The sequence below is a fragment of the Camelus dromedarius genome, chromosome 16 (assembly GCF_036321535.1).
Source record: "Camelus dromedarius isolate mCamDro1 chromosome 16, mCamDro1.pat, whole genome shotgun sequence".
NCBI lineage: Eukaryota > Metazoa > Chordata > Mammalia > Artiodactyla > Camelidae > Camelus > Camelus dromedarius.
Genome location: NC_087451.1, coordinates 46,414,145 through 46,432,277, shown reverse-complemented (window position 1 = coordinate 46,432,277; position 18,133 = coordinate 46,414,145). Strand labels below are relative to the sequence as shown.

The 18,133-nt window shown below is 43.7% G+C and overlaps 1 protein-coding gene across 1 annotated transcript in view; it reads left to right on the top strand.

Moving 5' to 3' along the window:
* Window positions 1-567: 567 nt before the first annotated feature.
* The window catches only part of NXN (nucleoredoxin), a 127,082-nt gene continuing 109,516 nt past the window's right edge, over window positions 568-18,133 (top strand). The window contains exon 1 of the mRNA XM_031469717.2: window positions 568-1,032. Within this exon, the coding sequence (XP_031325577.2) occupies window positions 661-1,032 (372 nt within the window). The 5' untranslated portion in view covers window positions 568-660. The remainder of the gene's footprint in view (window positions 1,033-18,133) is intronic.

Sequence of the window (18,133 nt, the reverse complement as noted above, 5' to 3'; positions counted from 1 at the left end):
TGTAGTAGAGAACACAAAACATACACACAGAGGGACCTAGCCTGAAGTTACAATTGTATGGTGAAGGTGGTAAATCCTACAAGCATTATGAGATTAATGTGGTACGAAATGGCCAAAGGGTTAGGCTGTGTGTAGGGAGAGAGAGGAGGAGGGGTAGGAACAAGGAGGGGTACGAGAACTCGGGGTGGGGGGCTCGGGGAATCTTTGGAGAAGTCCGGAGAGAATTTGGAATTTGGGAGCGGAGGGGAAACGGAGGGAGGAGTTGAGGCCAAGCCCAGCCCCACGGGACTGCAGCCTCGGAAAGGCCAGTTCGGCGGCCCCTTCTCCTTTATTCACTGAGGCCCCGGGCATTCCCGACAGACCGGGGTGTCTCGGGTCAGCTTTCTCTCCAGGGCAGTCTCCCGAGCACTTCTGCCACGCGGTGGGAGCCAGCGCCTAGTGCCCGCGTAGCTGCGGCCAGTGCCGAGGCAGCCAGAGCAGCTACAAAGGGGGCGTGGCGAGGGCGTGGCAGAGGGGCATGGCGTAGGCGGACCGGTGGGCGGGGCTCTCGTCTCCGGTGCCCGCCGCCGCTGCTGCCTCCGCCAGCCGCGAGTACTGAGAGTGGGGTCGCCGCCGCCTGCCCGCCCGGGTGCCCGCGTGCCCGGGCTGCGGTGGGCCAGGATGTCGAGCTTCCTGGAGGAGCTGCTGGGCGAGAAGCTGGTGACGGGCGGCGGCGAGGAGGTGGACGTGCACTCGCTGGGCGCCCGCGGCATCTCGCTGCTCGGGCTCTACTTCGGCTGCAGCCTGAGCGCCCCCTGCGCGCAGCTCAGCGCCAGCCTGGCCGCCTTCTACGGCCGCCTGCGAGGGGACACGGCGGCCGGGCCGGGGACCGGGGCCGGGCCGGGGCCGGGGGCCGGAGCGGCGGCGGAGCCGGAGCCGCGGCGCCGCCTGGAGATCGTCTTCGTGTCCTCGGACCAAGACCAGCGGCAGTGGCAGGACTTCGTGCGGGACATGCCGTGGCTGGCGCTGCCCTACAAGGAGAAGCACAGGAAGGTGAGCGGCGCGGGCCTCGTCGGCGCCCCCGGCCTGGGTGCGCAGACCGCGCGTTCTCCGGAGCGGAGTCGTCGCCGCCCCCCTCCCCGCGCCCCTTCTGCCGCTTCCTCCATCGTTGCGCGCGCTTCCCCTCCTGCCCCTCAGCGTCCCCTGCCTCTGCCCGTCCTCCGTCCCGGGACCCAGCCGGCTTGGGGCTCCCGCTGCAACTCCTCGGTGCCGGTGCCAGGCCGCACCCGCGGGGGAAGTTTGAAACCCCCTCGGCCCCTGGGACCCCGGCTCGCGTCCTGGGGAGTCGAGAGTCCAGTCCTCACACGTTGGGAGCCTTGCACAGGGAGTGGCTGCGCTCCGGAGTCCCGACTCGGTGACCCCCACCTCCGGGCAGAGGCGCGGGGAGGGGCCGCTTCCTTCCCTCCGCGGTAGCCTCCCCGTGGATACCTGTAGTGGTGGGGGAGGGCCCTAGCCCCCTACCCATAATGCTCGAACCAGGAAGTTTCCTCTCTTTCCCAGAGAAATCGGCTTTCCTTCCTGGACCCCCCTCGCCCCCCAGGGATGGGGACCAGGAGGGCGAGGCCGCGGCCAGGCCGCCTGGCTCCCTGGAGGTGGGGGTCGGCCGCTGACCGTGGTTTTGGGCGAGAAGAGAGCTCGCTCGTTTCCCCTTCGCGGTCCCTCCGCCCCCTCGGGCTGAACTAGTGGCCACCGGGGAGCCTTTCATTGTCTGGCTGTCCAGGCAGCCTCCCCAGATGCCTCCCGGTCGCAGGACCAGACCCGTCCTCTCAGCTCTTAGTTGCTTGGTTTGTGGGCCACTGTGGTCTTGGCATACTTCGAATTAAATGCTGAACTGATCCCATAGGTGCAGAATCACCGGGAAAACGAGGATTTGGGGAAATTTATACTTCGCTGTCAATTTCTTATTACCCCCAGTTTGCCGCTGAAATTAGCTTGGATTTTTTAGTGTGTCTTTTGGATGAAAATGTCTGTTTTAATAAAAGGAATTCAGGAAATTTTGCCGTGAATCAACGCAGAAAAAGTTTTGGAGTGCTCCTGCTTAATTAATGCTCTTGCCTGACGTAATGTGTGATTCCAGCCCCTTCCTTTCCTGAGGAGAATCTCAGTTTATGGAGTGGACAGAAGGGCTGGGGGTGGGGGTGGGGGCGTTTTAGGCTCCACTAGGGAGGATAGTAAGGGCATGCCATGTGTTTCTTTAACGTGTACAGAACCTTGTTGAGAAGCATGATTTAGATTTAGTGAGAGCAAAAGGCTTATATTGTGACCCCATGTGTCTTGGAGTAAATCCTCCACGGAAGCCCGGAAGGTACAGATTTGGTATTTAAAGTATGAAATACAGTTGAACAAATACAGTTTGTAAATTTAACATTGGAAAAACGTCGGCTCACTAATAACCACGCAGAGGCAAAACTTGGAGTTTTAACCACTTTTTAGGTGATCTTGCCCGAATTTGATTTATATGCCTGACAACACATGAATATGAATGGCCAGTCAGTCCTCTTTTGCTTTAAACGTGGGAATCCTTTGTTTTCCTTGGTGGTGGTTTTTATGATCCTTTTGGGGAGGAGTAATGTCCAGAAAGTGATATACCAAAAAATATTTTCATTGTTAAGACCAGTTTCTATTGTCTACCGAAGTCTGTGTAAAATGATGTCCTTATTGGGCAATACAAATGATTTCTAGCTTTTTGCAAATTGATGGTACAATGTTACAGACCTAAGGCCTGTTGTGTTTCCCCCCACAAATGGGGGAAATAGAGTTGCTGGATAGTAAAAATATGGAGCAGACTGAGATGTTTTGCTAACACTTAAAGCTTTTTCTCAAAAAAGGAGAATATTTGATATGATGTAGGCCATGCCTGATTCTGTATGCTCTGGCCCGTCCCTTTGCAAGAAAAAAAGTGGTCTGTGACCCTAGCCTGGACCTACTGATTCCACCAGGATAAGGCTCTGGATGACCCACGGTGGACCCTCATTTGAAAATACAGTTCTGATTGCTGGCACATGCCCAAACCATGGTGCGCTGGCATGGTAAAAATTTATTTTTGCTTACAGTTTTTTTGAGTTGCATTCTATAGTTCACTTTGTTGTCTAAAATAAGTCCAGTTTTCAAGGAGTTTGTTTCTGCTCCTGAGTGTTCATGAATAGGCAACTCACGATCTGATCCTAGAAACATTTCTTAGTCGTGGTGATGTACCAGGGGAAAAGACATCAGCTGTGTTTCTCATGGAAAACATACATTTGGAAATCACAAAAGCTGTGTATGCACTTTGAAAGAGATGTAGAGCAAATTCCTTTTCCGTAAGTTTGAGTCTTTGTCTCTCTTTTTTGAAACAAGGATTCTTAGAAGTCTGTGAACTTGTGATGCCAGTTCCATGACAAGAACAGTGAAAAACCCAGGACACCCCCAGTTCAGGGTGCTAAATGGGTGGACCCTTTCCTTCCTGTTGATGGACTCTGTCCATGTTGTTTCACCAACTATAAAAATAGCTTTAAAGGAGAGAATTTTGTTTTTACACTGAAGGGAAACCAAAGTTCCAGATTACTAATTTTTTTAAGTTCTCATTAACATTTGTTCGTAGAACCATTCATGTACTTCCCATCGGGAAAACAAAGGCTATGGTTCTAATTAGTTATTGGCTGGCATTTCTCTAAAGAAAATTGAAAAATTATGGTGGAGAAAGAAAATGCCGTGTGGTATTTCTTTTTTTCTTCTTTTATTAATTTCCCCTTTATATAGTAAAAAAGTTTGGGGATGACCATGTATGTTAAGACATATTGTTGTGCCTGACCCTGCATTTTGATTGGAGCTGTGAGAAAACACCAAATAACAGAATTCCAGCATCTTAAAAAAAAAATTCTTTATGGAAGGTTGTCCTGTTTCAACTTGCTTTAGTGGTAGGTGTAAAGGTAACTGAAGCTTGATTTTTTGGCTTCCAAGCACACCCATGTAAATAGCTGTATAGAAATTGTAATTAGATGATTATAGAACTCTGAGTGCTTTTATAAGAGCAGTTTTGTCAGGAAACATATAATCCTGAAGCGAAGGCAGTTAGATTTGTTTTAATAAGTAGGTTTGTTTTTTGTTTTGTTGGTAGGCATTTTTCAGATTTCTGGAGAGAAAATGTGATGAGTAGTTGGATAGTGGTGAAGACTTGGACTTTGGGGATTTGATCTACCCCTTTAGACTAGTGCAGATTTCTTAGTTGTAAAAAGTGGAGGGTTGATCACAGAGATCTGCTTCAGCATCACCGAGAAAAGCACTGGTTTTGGCGTTAGAGCTGCAGGACTCAGCTCTGCCTGGGCTGGGTGCCTGACAGAAGACATTTGGTCAGTTTGCGTGCCCTGACATCAAACGGCGTGGTGCCACTGGTCTTGCCCTGGACAGGTTCAGTGGGCTCTGGCTTGGTCCTGGAACTTCCTGCCCCACAGAGAGGATGAGAAAGTCAGAGCAAGAGAGCGGCAGAGTCAGGGGCTCTGGTCTGCCCACTCCAGCCAAAAGAAGTGGTATCTTCCTGTACTTGTGTGGTTTGCTTGCTCTGGGTGATTCTTTTGATTCAGAAGCTTGACCAAGAATTCACCTGAATCCCTTTGGCTCTTTGGATGGGCAAGATTTGGTACCAACTCCAATAACCTTATATCTCTCCCAACTCTTCCTCAGATGCAAATACCCTTGCCACTAAGAAATGATTTCTATGACACTGAGGTCATAGAAAGCTCGTGCCATTTTCAAGGTGATAAAAGATGGCAAAAAGTCACCTCTTTGAACATTGGGATTTCCTGCCTTCCACATAAGGAGACTGGACCAGCCAGGACAAGCTTCCTCTGTTGACTTTGTTTCCAGGACTTAGATCCATCTAATAAGAGACAACAGTGTGATTAAAGTAATAAGAGCAATTTTCCTTAAGAGGCTTTTTCTTCGTTCCATTATTTGTAATGTATTTTTCAATCTCATTTTTCTTCTCTGCATAATGAAGCTGTCTAGTGTAGTGGCTGAAAATACAGACTTTTGTTCATCTGCCTGAGTTTAGATCCTGGCTCTGCTGTTTATCAGCTGTGTGACCTTGTGCAAGTTACCCTACCTCTCTGTGCCTCATCTGTAAAGTGGAGATAATAGCAACATTTGCCTTATAGGATTGTTGTGAAGACTACACAGGATAGCAGACACATGCCTGACATAGAGTCTGTGTCCAGTAAGTGCTAGTAATGATTATTTGTTAGTAAATGATCGTGAACTTTAGTAATTCATTTTACAGTGTGAGCCTTTGGAATGAGTCACATTATAGAATTGCAAAACTGTTACAAGGTATTTTTTAACTTTTCAAACAAATGACTTTTATAAGCATACAAGGGGATATGATCATGGAGTTGAAAGAACTGCCCTGGAAGAAATTATAATCGAGGAGGAAGACCTCGAAAAATGAAACAAAAGCAAATGAATATAACAAACAGGGTTCCTTGAAGTACTGACAGGGCTGATGTTTACTGAGCTCCATACTTATTATATTTGCCCATGGAACAGATCGGGGAAGCCTAGGCATGGTGAAGGGGAACAACTTTCAGACGACGAGGCACCCTTCTGGAGAGAAATTAATTACGTGCTTGGGGATCGTTTCTGTGGTTTGCCACAATCATTAGGCATGTCTTCCGCCAATCCTGGCTCCCCCCGATCTGGGCAGCGTGGGGGGTGCAGGATTGCTGCTCTTTCACGTGGGAAATGGATGGTGCCAGGTCTCCGGAGCCGTAGAAACCTCACCCCCTAACACGGAGCCGCCTCCCTTCCCAGCTCTGGAATGTTGTAGGATAGGTTTGCTCAGAACTGAAGCCTTTGTGGGTGGAATACTTGTCTTCCAGGTAGTGGCTCAGGCCTGACTGACTGGCTGTCCGCAGCTCTTGTTGATTGATTTGTCCTCTCTTATGGGTCAGGTGTGATCCAGAGCACAGGGGAAAGCAGTGGGTTTTGAGTTTAGGGTCATTGATTGCATTTACCCACCCTCCCCTGCCGCCCCCAGCCCCTTTCTATCACTGTTCTTTGTGGTTTGAGACCTTCTTTTAATATCTGCACAAATTGGAGAAAGAAGGCTTTGTGTTGTATAAAGCCAGGGGTAGGGGTGGGCAGGGGGATGAACAAGTCCCTCAGTCGAAGAGTGTGGGGGGCGGGGTTCTTCTTTATTTTCTGTTAGGACCTGGGGCTCCAGGGCTCCAGCTGGCCCCATTCTGAACTAGTCTGTACTCCTTACTGCATGACTTTGTTTCAGGAGGAGGGTGTAAGCTTGGCATTTGTTGTGTTCTTCACATTCTGAATTCCCAGCGGTGCTCAGTGTTAACCACCAGGATGCTTCGGTTTCTGTATTCCATTAATTTATCATTATGTTTATTCAAAGGCACTCAAAGGGAACAGCTATAATTTCAGATCTTTTTGCTAATCCTGACTTTCGTGAAGCTCTTGGGTCCTTTTGCTTCACATCTTGCCATAATTTAAAAAGTGACTGAGTTCTTGAGTCTCAGGAGTCATCCTTGATTCTCCTCTATCCCTCGCATCGAAAGAGCACTGAGTCTTGTTGATTTGATCTCCTTAATAGCTCTTAACTCTGACCCCTTCTCTCCATCCTTACCATCCCTTCTTGAGTTCACGTTTCATCTGGACCACTGTGTACCAGCAGCCTTCTCCATGGGCTCTTTGCTTCCAGTCCTGACCCCTGATTCTCCAGAGTAGGGCTCTTCAAACTGTCTGTCGTCCAGGATCAGTTTCCTTTTGTTTTGTTAATTTCCAGTCAGTCACACATCCATACATGGCCCTATTATACATGACTCCTTCCTGCATAGCTTGAACTGCCTACAACTCCCCACTGAGTTGTCTGTGCACAGATTGGTCTCTGTCCTGTTCAACACGATGAGCCTGTTGATAATAAGCTTGGATGCTGCTAGAACGTTGAGCTGGTGTTAAGGATTCCAGATGCTCACTCTCCATTTCTGTACTTGCCCTCTTGTGGACCAGTAGCAAAGAATTCATGGACAAGCCCTGGGCTTCAGACCCACCTTGAATAGCACTGCTCTGGGCTGTTTCCAGAATGGAATGACAAGTTCAAAAGCACAACTTTGATCTTGTCATTCTCCTGCTTAAGAATTCTTCAGTAGTTCTTCATAGCCTCTGGGGTCAAATCCAAACTCTAGAGCGTGGTCCCCAACTCTTCTCCTGTCTCATCTCCCACCTGGGCAGTGTTCCCTCTCCTCCCACCTGGCTAAGTTTGGACCTTTCTAAATTCAGTCCTGGTTTCCCAGCTGTAGGAAGCTTTCCTGTTTTTTTGCTCTCTAGGTGGGATGCTTCCGTGAGCGTCTGTAGATGGAATATACGGATGTCCTAGCACTTAACCTTTGTGATTTTTTTTTTAATGAATCTTTTTCACTTGACTGTGAGCTCCTTGAGGACAAAAACCAGAAGATGATCAGTGTTTAGGTGCTGAGAATTGGATAGTCTGGTCATGGAAAGCAAGCGTGTGACTTTCAGATGGGTGACTCGAAAACACGGTAGCTTCCATGTTATGTGAGTGGGAATGTGCACTTTCCCTAGTGCTTAGCTTGATTTTAATTTTAACATTTAATATTAGATTTGGGCCCTAACTGAATTGTGTAATTGCATATACCCATAGTACGTGGGTGTTTTTGTTTTTGTTTCTTAATGAGTGTTTTTATTAAAGAGCACTTACATGAGCAAGTGAATGTGTAATTCCATTGCCTTGTAATTCTGTGCTCAAAAATAGGAAAAGACTCGCCTCTCCATTTTTGAAATGTCAAAATCTTGGCCATTAAAACAGTCTTCTATCTGCAGGTTTATTATTCCATACTTTTATATTTCCTGAGTAGTTTGTATTTCTCTAGCATCTTTCTTCCGAGGAACTCAAACCGCATGCATACTATGTCTTCCAGCAGCTAGTAATCAGTAGATATTAAACATTTTACTTTTTCAGAGTATATTTGAGTTGGAGAATTGATGCAAAGAGAACCAATTATTAGATCAGGGTAACAGTGTTGGATGAAAGGGCCCAACTGAACCCTCTTGAATTCATCTCAGTCCTTTCTGTTCAAGAAATTGAATCTTAAAAAATGTTCACATCAGACATTCTCCAGGGAAGAGGAGGGAGCTGAAACTTCTCTTTTCAACAAATAGCTTTCCGTGTGGATTCACTCTAGATATGCATAATAGACTCTGAAATAAGATAGAGGTAGTTTAACTGCTTAAAACGTTTGCTGAAAAAAAAAATCTGCTCTTGCAAGGAAGACAGGAGAGCCAGAACTTTGCTGTTGCTACCTTTCTGTGGCGATGGTTTCTAAGAGTCTTTTAATGATTTGGTTTTTTCCTAGATCAGCCGGTAAAGTGCCCCCAACTCCCCTTTATCCTATGTAAAGACCTAGGGCTGCTTTCGTGCTTTTGTTCAGAGATGAAATTGAACTTCAGGTATCCTGCCGAGATCCTAGGACTAAATCAGTCCTCCCTTTTATGAGGTTTTCAGAAACTGCTGTTCTGACTTCCAGTGAAATCTCAAACATGTGCTTTCTGCTTTATGACAAGTAAGAAGTATAGTAATTGAAAGTTGCTTGAAAGCTGTTATTCTGGAGTGAAACCCTGTAATGGAAACTTTTGTTCTGTGGCATCTGTGATTAAAGGCAAACATAAATTTTTCTGCTGGTTGCTAGTCATATAACTCTTGGATCAGATAGATATATATACACATACACACACACACACATACACACATAAGGTATTTTTGTATGAGCTACACCTCAGAAAACCCATTTTAAAAAACAATTTAAGCTTAATGTTCAGCATTCCTTTCTAATACATCTATCCTCCACTCCCCATTAGATTATTTTGAGGCAGACACCAATTACAGGTAAATTCAAGTAATATTTCTACGGTTAATAATGTTTTTATCTTGGATCATTGTTGAGTAGTCATAACAGGGTGTGGTGAGTTTTGCTGTTCTAGGGATAAGATTTCCCTCTTTGTTTCCCTAGGAGAATTTTATCCAGATGAATCGGTTTTTACAGTGTTTTATGTCTTTTTTGGTCAATATCCCTGAGATCAAAAATCTGAATGGATTGAGTAGGTTGAAAATCAGAAGACGTTGCCTTTCCCCTCCCCCATCAATATGTGATCAGGTCAAGACAGTTTTCTTTTGATCGTGGTGGCTCACAGCACAGCTGCCTCATCTGTTACTCATTTTTTAGGGTTTGTTGTGAAATAAGATTGGGCAGAACAGTATGCAGTCGGCAGAATCCCAGTCTTTCCCTCTGAGCCCTGAATGGCACTGGATGTGGGTCTGAGGGCAGCCTTTTTTCACCTTTGGGCACGTACTTGACTGCAACTTACAAAATCGTTTAAACCTACGGACCTTCCAAAATACCCCCATTTGAGTGGACATTTACAATCCATTGCACAGCGGGTAAGAGTATGGACTCTGGATCGAGTTTCCTGGGTTTGAATCCTGTGTCCACCACATTCTAGCAATGTGACATTGGTGCAGATTACCTAACGTGTGTGTCTCTAAGCTCCTGGTCAGTAAAATGGAGATCATAGTATCTACCGTACAGGGTTGTGTCATTAAGGATTAAATGAGGCAATATTTGAACATTGTTTAGAACAATGCCTGGTGTATTGTAAGTGCCATTTAAATGTGTACTCCAGGTGCTTGGTCATTCCATCCTTTAAAATGGTTATCTAGATTGCAAGAGAGAGGAATTTTCAGCTTTTTAATTTCTTTGTATGCTCTTTACCTTCAGCACCTGGCTCTTTGCTTCTAATCGTCTATCGTGTAATCTGGTTTCTCTTCAGTTTCTTACAGGGACAGCAATCATTCTTTGTCAGTTGTTGATCTGATAACATATCCATGTCTTTGAATATAGGTATGATTGCAGGCCATCTCTGTGACTAATTGACTGCCCAGTTTTTTTTTTTAAGAGTTTTTATTTTATTTTAGAATTTTTTAAAATCGAGGTACTGGGGTTTGAACTTAGGATCCCGTGCGTGCTAAGCACGTGCTCTACCAGTGAGCTATTTTGAATGCTCAGTTTTACCGAGTGGATTCTATTTTCACTTTTGAGCTGGTAGGGGAGATGGGAGAGATACTGGTCTATGCCTATTCCTCCTGCCATTTATTTATTTTTTTTAACTTTTTATTATGGAAAACTTCAAACATCACACAGGCAGGGAAAATAGTACAGGGAACCCCCAAGCATCCAGCACCCAAATACAATCAACTCATGGACACCCATTCCCTGCACCCCTCACTGGATTACTTGGAAGACATTCCCAGACATCATATCATTTCCTTCTTAAACATTTCACTAAGTAATTCTTAAAAAAAAAAAAAAAGTAACCACGATAGATAGCATATCATACCTTAAAAATCTAGTAATGCCTTATTATCAGCACACATCCAGCCAGTATTCCAATTTCCCTGATTGTCTCATGTGTTTTTGTTTTTGTTTTTTAAACAGTTGGAGTTGTTTGAATCCAGATAAGGTCTACCCATTACATTTGGTACCTATATCTCTAAAATCTCTTTTCCCCTCCCCCTGACCATTTATTTGTTGTTGCCTTTCATTTACACGTTCTATGTCTTCTTCTGGATCTGCCCCCTTGCCACATTCTCAACTCTTTCTTATCTGTATTTTCCTCTTTAGCCAGGTCTCTAGCATATTGACTCCTGGGTTCAAAAGGGCCCTAGCCTCCTGTGGCTGAGAAGTCCAGGTGTGGGTCACCTTGCAGGCACACGTGGCTCTACGGCTGTCCTTCTTCATCCCTCTGTTCTGCTCGTCTCCGTGTGGGCCCCGACCCCCTGCCGGGGCATTTCTAGTGACCACAACATGCCATCTCCTGAGAAGACCATTCTGACACCCCCAGCTTTAGCTAGCCTTTAAAGAACTACAGACAACTTTTCTCATTTCTCAGATAACGCGTATTCCAGTTTCCTCACCCTCCCGGCCATTTGTATCTGAGCCCTGTCCAGGTTTGTCTGGGACCTCACTTAAAAAGTAGTCCCCAAACCTGAACACAGACTCCAGTGTGATCTGCACCAAGCACAAAGGGTAAGCTTATCACCTCCTTTGTTCTAGACTTTAATCTCTTACATTGTCATAGCCTGAGATTGCATTAGCTTTTCTGACAGTCACATCACTTGGTGTTGATTCACTGACCTTTTGGTCAGCAAAACTCCAAAGTGTTTTCTTGCCAGTCTTATACCTGAACAAATGAGAACAGAGTCCCAAGTTTTCTGTCTGTCACCTTTAAGAATCTGTTTTAGTGGAGGTATCAGGGATTGAACCCAGGTCCTTGTGCATACTAAGGATGCACTCTACCACTGAGCTATACCCTCTCTCGCCAGGAATCAGTTTATCTAGATTTGATGACTTTTTACAGTCTCTTGAAATCTTTTTTATGCCCCTGTAGTCATCCACAATGATCATAGCTCCGTCTGAGCTTGGAACTGTGTGGTCCTTTCCAGACTTGAATTAGTCTGGTGATGGAGTCCTGGGGCACATGGCTAGCTAAGAGTGGGCTGTTGGTCAGTTCGACCAACTTCAAATCCAGTCAGTTCTCAGTCTGCCTAATTGTATTATTCTTCAGTCCACATTTCTCCATCTGGTTAGCATGTTTATCCTAGGAGACTGTAACTGATAGCTTGCGATAACTTAGATATGTGCTATTTCCCTTTCAAGGAAAGATAGACTGAAATGCCTTGTGTTTGATGAGCCCATACTTACTTCTAACTTGATTGCTTCTTTTCCTAAGTGTTTAGGACCTGTAATAAGCTGTAGGATCTTTTTTAATTTAAAAATTTTTTTTAGTTGAAGTATGGTTGGTTTACAGTGATGTGTTAATTTCTGGTGTACAACATAGTGATATATATATATATATATATAGTCCTTTTTATATTCTTTTTTTATTATAGGCTATTACAAGGTATTGAATGTAGTTCTCTATGCTAAGCTATAGGATCTCAAGGGTCAACGTCAACTTCGCCAACCTGTACTTTGCAGCATCTCCCCCTTTCAGCCCTTTTGAATGTTGATACTCCATCCATCTGTTGGTTGCAGTTAGCTGATATTATGGGCACATATTCTCTTCCTCCAAAGTAATTCGTACTTTCTAGGAAGAGTTGCTAGGTCAGCTTGGGCATGTGTGGAGCATTGGGACATTTGTCCCCTGCAGAGGACCCTGTAAGAATAGCTGTGGCCAGATACCCCAAGAAGTCGGGGTAGAGTTGAGAGAACCTCATTGGTTCAGGAGGCCCAGATCCTGCACTTCCTGAAGGCTGTGTGGCAATAGTGGCTGCCTTGTCCCCATCCCAGCATCCCAGCACCCCCCTTCCCCGAGCGTCTCATTAGGGCATCAATAGAGCCTGAGGGAGTCTTTTCCGTAAAGCCACTTCTCCCCATCAGCGCAGGCAGGATGAGAATCGGCTGGCTAATTAATTGTGTGGCATTTTGTTTCAGAATTAACCAGAGACAGTAACTAGCAACAAAGCCACCCAGTGTCTTATGCAGATAGATTTATTTTTCTTAATATTTGACTTTTTAGGATGAATTAGCCCATTTATTTTGAACAATTTACATTATTTTAAAATAGACTTACTTTCTTCCCCAGATGCCTTTGCCTGTTTACAATTACCCATGAATCTGTTGTCTGCTTTGCAGTTTGGCCCCTAACAATTGTGACATTTCAAATGTTAGGCACGAGGATGAATTGGAATTAAATGCCTTGAAACACTTTCCTAGTGAAAATTACTGGCCTAACTTCGCAGGAGGCTGCTGGCTTCAGCGCTTGGATGCATTGTTTTAAGCTTTTACAAATGTTCTTAAGAGTAAAATACTACTTGATACCACTTGAACATATTCTCCTTCATTTGGGTTTGTGTAAAGTATTCATTTGTAGGGGCTGTGGTGTGGAACACTCTAGTTTTGAAGCACTTTTTGAAGCGCTGCTTTCCTGCAGAGGCTCAATTAATAACTTTCCCCCCTGAGATCATCTGAGTCTGTTCTTCAGTTGATTTGACCAAAGAGACAGTAGTTACTAGGTGAATCCAGACCTTTGGAACAAAACATGGTGCGCCTTCACGAGGAGAGTGGGATTTGTTTGTCGTTATGCATACACAGCATAGATTATGGCTTTACTGCTGTTTACATTAAAAAGCCATTTATATTCCTTCATTCAGCATATACTTAAACACTATCTTTCCACTATTCACTTTTTCCCATTTCCGAGAGAAAGCCAGCATTTCATTAGTTCGTTGTAAAAAGAATTCTCTTTCCAAAGATAGCCACTGTTAATAGTGTCTTGTATATTCTTCCAGAAAAAGAAGAGATACATGTAAGTGGAGGTGCTTAACTGTTTTTTTCTTTTACACAAACAGATTTAGCATTGGGAATTAATTTCTATTTTCTGAAAAGATAGTGCCTTCACATGTTAGAAAAAAATTTCAAATAAAATGAAAGGCATGCAGGGAAAAGTAAGCATCACTTCCACCGCTGACCGTAGTTGGCCTCCCTCCAAGCAGCCGCCATGATCAGTTTCTGGTAGGTCTCTTCAAAGGTATTTTGGGAAAATAGTGTGGGGAGGTTTCTCAAAAAACTAAAAATGGAACTACCATATGATCCAGCAGTTCCACTCCTGGGTGTATATACGAAAAAACAAAAAACATTGCTTGGAAAAGATACCTGTGCCCCAGGGTTCACAGCAGCTTTATTTACAATTGCCAAGATACGGAAGCCACGTAAGTGTTCATTAACTGATGAATGGATAAAGATGTGGTATGTGTGTGTATACGTATATACGTATATGTACACATACACACATATACACAATGGAATACTTCTCAGCCATAAAAAAGGATGAAATGTTGCCATTTGCAGCAACATGGATGGACCTGGAGGGCATTATGCTAAGTGAAATAAGTCAGACAGAGAAAGACAAATACTGTGTAATATCACTTATATGTGGAATGTAAAAAATACAACAAACTAGTGGATATAACAACAAAAAAAAGAAGCAGCTTCACAGATACAGAGAATGAACTAGTAGTTACCAGTGGGGAGAGGGAAGGGGGCGGGACAGTGTAGGGCTGGGGATTAAAAGGCACAAACGACTAGGTATAAAATAAGCTACAAGGGTATATTGTACAACATGAGGAATAAAGCCAAAGTTTTATAATAAATATAAGTGTAGTATAACCTTTAAAAATTGTGAATCACTACATTATAAACCTGTAGCTTATACAGTATCACACAGCAACTATACTTCAACAAAAGGAAAAAAAGGTATTTTGTGCATATATAAGCATGTATATGTGTGTGTGTGTGACCCTGACACACACATACCTTTTTTTTTTTAAACCAGGCCTTTTATGTAGATCTTGCTCATATATTTGCCTGCCTTGACAGGTGCCGGTTTTTCTATCTCAGGCGGGCAAAGACTAGAAATGTCATTATACAGCCCTCTGATAACTTGGTATCGTGTCTGCCTTGGTAATGAACCCAACAAAGATAGAGACAAGGAACAGAATCCCTCCCAAACTACCAAGGTCCCCAGAAGGAAAATGACTTAGCCTGACATGCTTACTGAGCACAGAGAGCTAAGGAGACCTTGAAAGCAGTTTCTCTGTCCTCCGAGAGGGGCCCCCTCTAGAACTGACATAAAGCGATGAGAAGACAATGTCGGTGAAATTCCCACTGCTGTGCCCTGCCACTTGGATAGAACTAAGAGGTTCCTTCTCTGAGGCTGTCAGTCTCCCCTTCCAAGAGTATTCAGATTTACACAGGGACAAAAGGCTTCCCCAGGCCAGCCTCTTGGATTCTGCTGTGCCTTTTGTGGTGACTAATTATTAGGCGACTTGTATTTAGTATAAGTTTTTGTTTCCTAAAATGTGCTGCACTTTTAGAAAACCCATCACCTCCAGAATCCAAAGTTAAGAAATAGATAAAGTAAGGTCCAGTGACTACTATTTTCACTATAGAAGGTCGGATTTCATTATTAGGCCGGATTGTTTTAGACTGTGAGCTCGTTGAGATGTGATTTCTGCCTCTTAGAAAAACTCCCCTACAGAATCATAGGAATGCATCTGTTGCTTTGAGAAAAATGTACAAATTACATCAGAGGTCTTTTTACCCAAATCACACACACACTTTCCCTTTCCCCTGAATATTCCTTTTTCTTTTCTGTATGAGGCAGCTGAGATTATCACTCCTTTGGTGGTAGATTCATGTAGGCAAGTCGCTTATGAAAAATCAAAGGGTTGCTATGGGAATTAAATAGATTTAGTAAATAGATGGATAGATAATTGAAATTATGAAAAGCAAACTTTGCAAAGATCTGGTGAACCTTTAAAGCGCCCTTGATTTAAGAACAGAAAGGGAATTAGTGTCAGTTTAGAAGTGAGGATATTTTCTGAGCAGATAGTCATAAGTGCAGACTAAATGTGTCAGAATGAAACTAGTGATCTTGCCTCATCTTACCTTCATGAAGGTATTCTTCAAAGCTGTATGTAATAGTAAGATGTTAGAAATGTCCTAAATGTTCGTCACAAAGTGGTTAAGTAAATTACAGTGCTCAGAATCATGTTGAACATGATTTAATGGCCTTGGCTGGAACATAAAGCCATACTTCAGATATTGTATTCAAAAAAGCAAGATCCCAAATCACACAGACACCATTTAAACAGACATATAAGAAGAAAGATTGAAGTAAATACCCCAAATTACTTATTGTTATGTTAAGGTGGTTCTGCCTTTGGATAATGGGTCACTGATTTCCAAATGTTCGGAATGTAATCACTTAAAAAAAAAATTGAAGTATAGTCAGTTACAATGTGTCAATTTCTGGTGTAAGCATAATGTCTCAGTCATGCATATATATACATTTTAATGAGAAGTTAAGTATATGTGAAGAATATCATGGGACTCCTGCCTGAAAGAGTGGGCATCCAGTTTTTGAATGCTTCATTTTTTTTCCTTATATATATACTTTTTTTTTTTGGTGGGGGGAGGGAGGTAATTAAGTTTATTTATTTATTTATTTTTAGAGGAGGTACTGGGGATTGAACCCGGGACCTTGTGCATGCTAAGCATGTGCTCTACCACTTGAGCTATATCCTCCCTGCAAATGCTTCATTTTATTTGTTTATTTTTGCTTTTTTTAAAAATTGAAATATAGTTGACTTACAATATTGTGTGAGTGCTTCGTTTTAGTTCAGGGTTCCCTCCCACCCTTTTAATCGAGGTAGCAGTTAGAGGCATCTTCAGAAGGTTAGGTAACTTGCTTATTATTGCTTATCAGGCAAAGAAACATGGGGGGAAAGAATCAGCTTGCAGCCACTTACAATCCAGAAAGCTTTCTGGAAAGAATGAGTTGAAAATGACCTTTTCAAATGAGGGGGAGGGGAGTCCAGTGGATTAAGAAAGAAAGATATTCTGGATATAAATAACCGTGTGGGAATGAAGGGGGGAAAGCTGAGAAGGAGAAAGTTCATTTGATCCAGCTCAAGAGTGAGCATGAGATGGCGAGAGACGACGCGTGTTGGAAACTTGATGAGTGACAGAGTCTCCCTGTGCTCGATGGGGAACATTTTTACCTTTCCTAAGGAAAACAAAAGTTCCTTTGGCAGATGGTCAGGAAAATACGCTGTCTGTGATGCTGATTGGGAGATGTGATTTTGTGCGTGAAGATTCTGGGAAAGCCGACTGCCGCGGTCTGTTTGCAAGGTGATGGTGGCCTCTCTCGGGGGCTTGGGCTTGAGATGAGAAAGGAGGCCTGGATTCCAGACATGCCATATAGTAAGAAACAGATGCTTTTTGTACCAAGGAGGCCAAAATCGAACTAAAGAACCTCATCCTGGGTCAGGTTGCAGAAACACGTTTTAGATATGCTTCCTTAGATGGTAAAGAAGAAATGCTGGGTTAATGGCTTCTGTTTGTTAAATAAAGGAAAGGAAATTAATCTGGGGATTTTCCACTCCTGTACAATGTGGAGGAGAAAGGGATCGGGAGGTGATGATGACAGAAACTAAGACGCTCTAAACTGGATTTCTGACTTCGTATGTGTGTTCATATTACGAAAATCAAGTTTGCGCTTTTCAGGGCTTTGTATTAACACTGCTCATCCTTGGTCAATCACATGTGTTTTGAGTATCTGATTTGACTCTGAGAGTGTCAGGATGCAGAGAAATTAGTGACAGTTTCTGTGCTCAAAGGCATTGATAATTTAGCTGGGGAGATAAGGCATCGTATATATGACATATACATAGGTATATATGAATGATATATATGATATATATTATAAACTTAGAGTCTATATAGGATGATGTCTGATGTGTTGGTTCTGATAGGGCTGGGGTTGTCAAGAAGAGCTCCGAGAACTGAAAAGTCCCCCGACCTGGTCAGACAGCAGCCGGAGAGGCCGAGCTCTCTCGTGGATGGCCTGGTGCAGATCCAGCTCTTCTATTCTCTGGCGTTGAGACCTTGGGCAGGTTACTTTACTCTTCCCAAACCTCAGTTTCTCCATCTGTAAAATGGGAATGATAGTAGTATCTACTTATAGGGTTGCCGTGGAGGTTCGAGATGGTGGGCAATATAAGAGGTCCCTCAGCCTACTGCGAGGCACACGGTCCTCAGTCAGGAGGGGTGACTATTGTTCTGTTCTGCCAGACCAGAAAGTTCCTGAGGGCAGGGACCCTTGTAAGGTTCATCATTGTATCATTCACATGTAGTACATTTGGTAGATCAGATTGATACATATTTGGCACAGATATGTACTGAAATAAAGAATGGATGACCAGTTGATAGGATTCGGATAGAAATAGGAATGACGGTCATTAAAAATAAACAAACAAACAAACTAGCCTGATTACTCTCCCCTCACAAAGCAAAAACAAAATAAAAGTCAAAAAAAAAAAGAAATGAAATTCCAAGCATAAAGGTGAGTTGAAGTTAAACAGAGGCATGCATTCTTTTGTCTATTTGTGCTGTGATGACGATTAAACAAAAGCTCTTGTTACATAACGTTGGCCCATGTGATCGAATGTTAAACTGGAAAGGATGTTGGG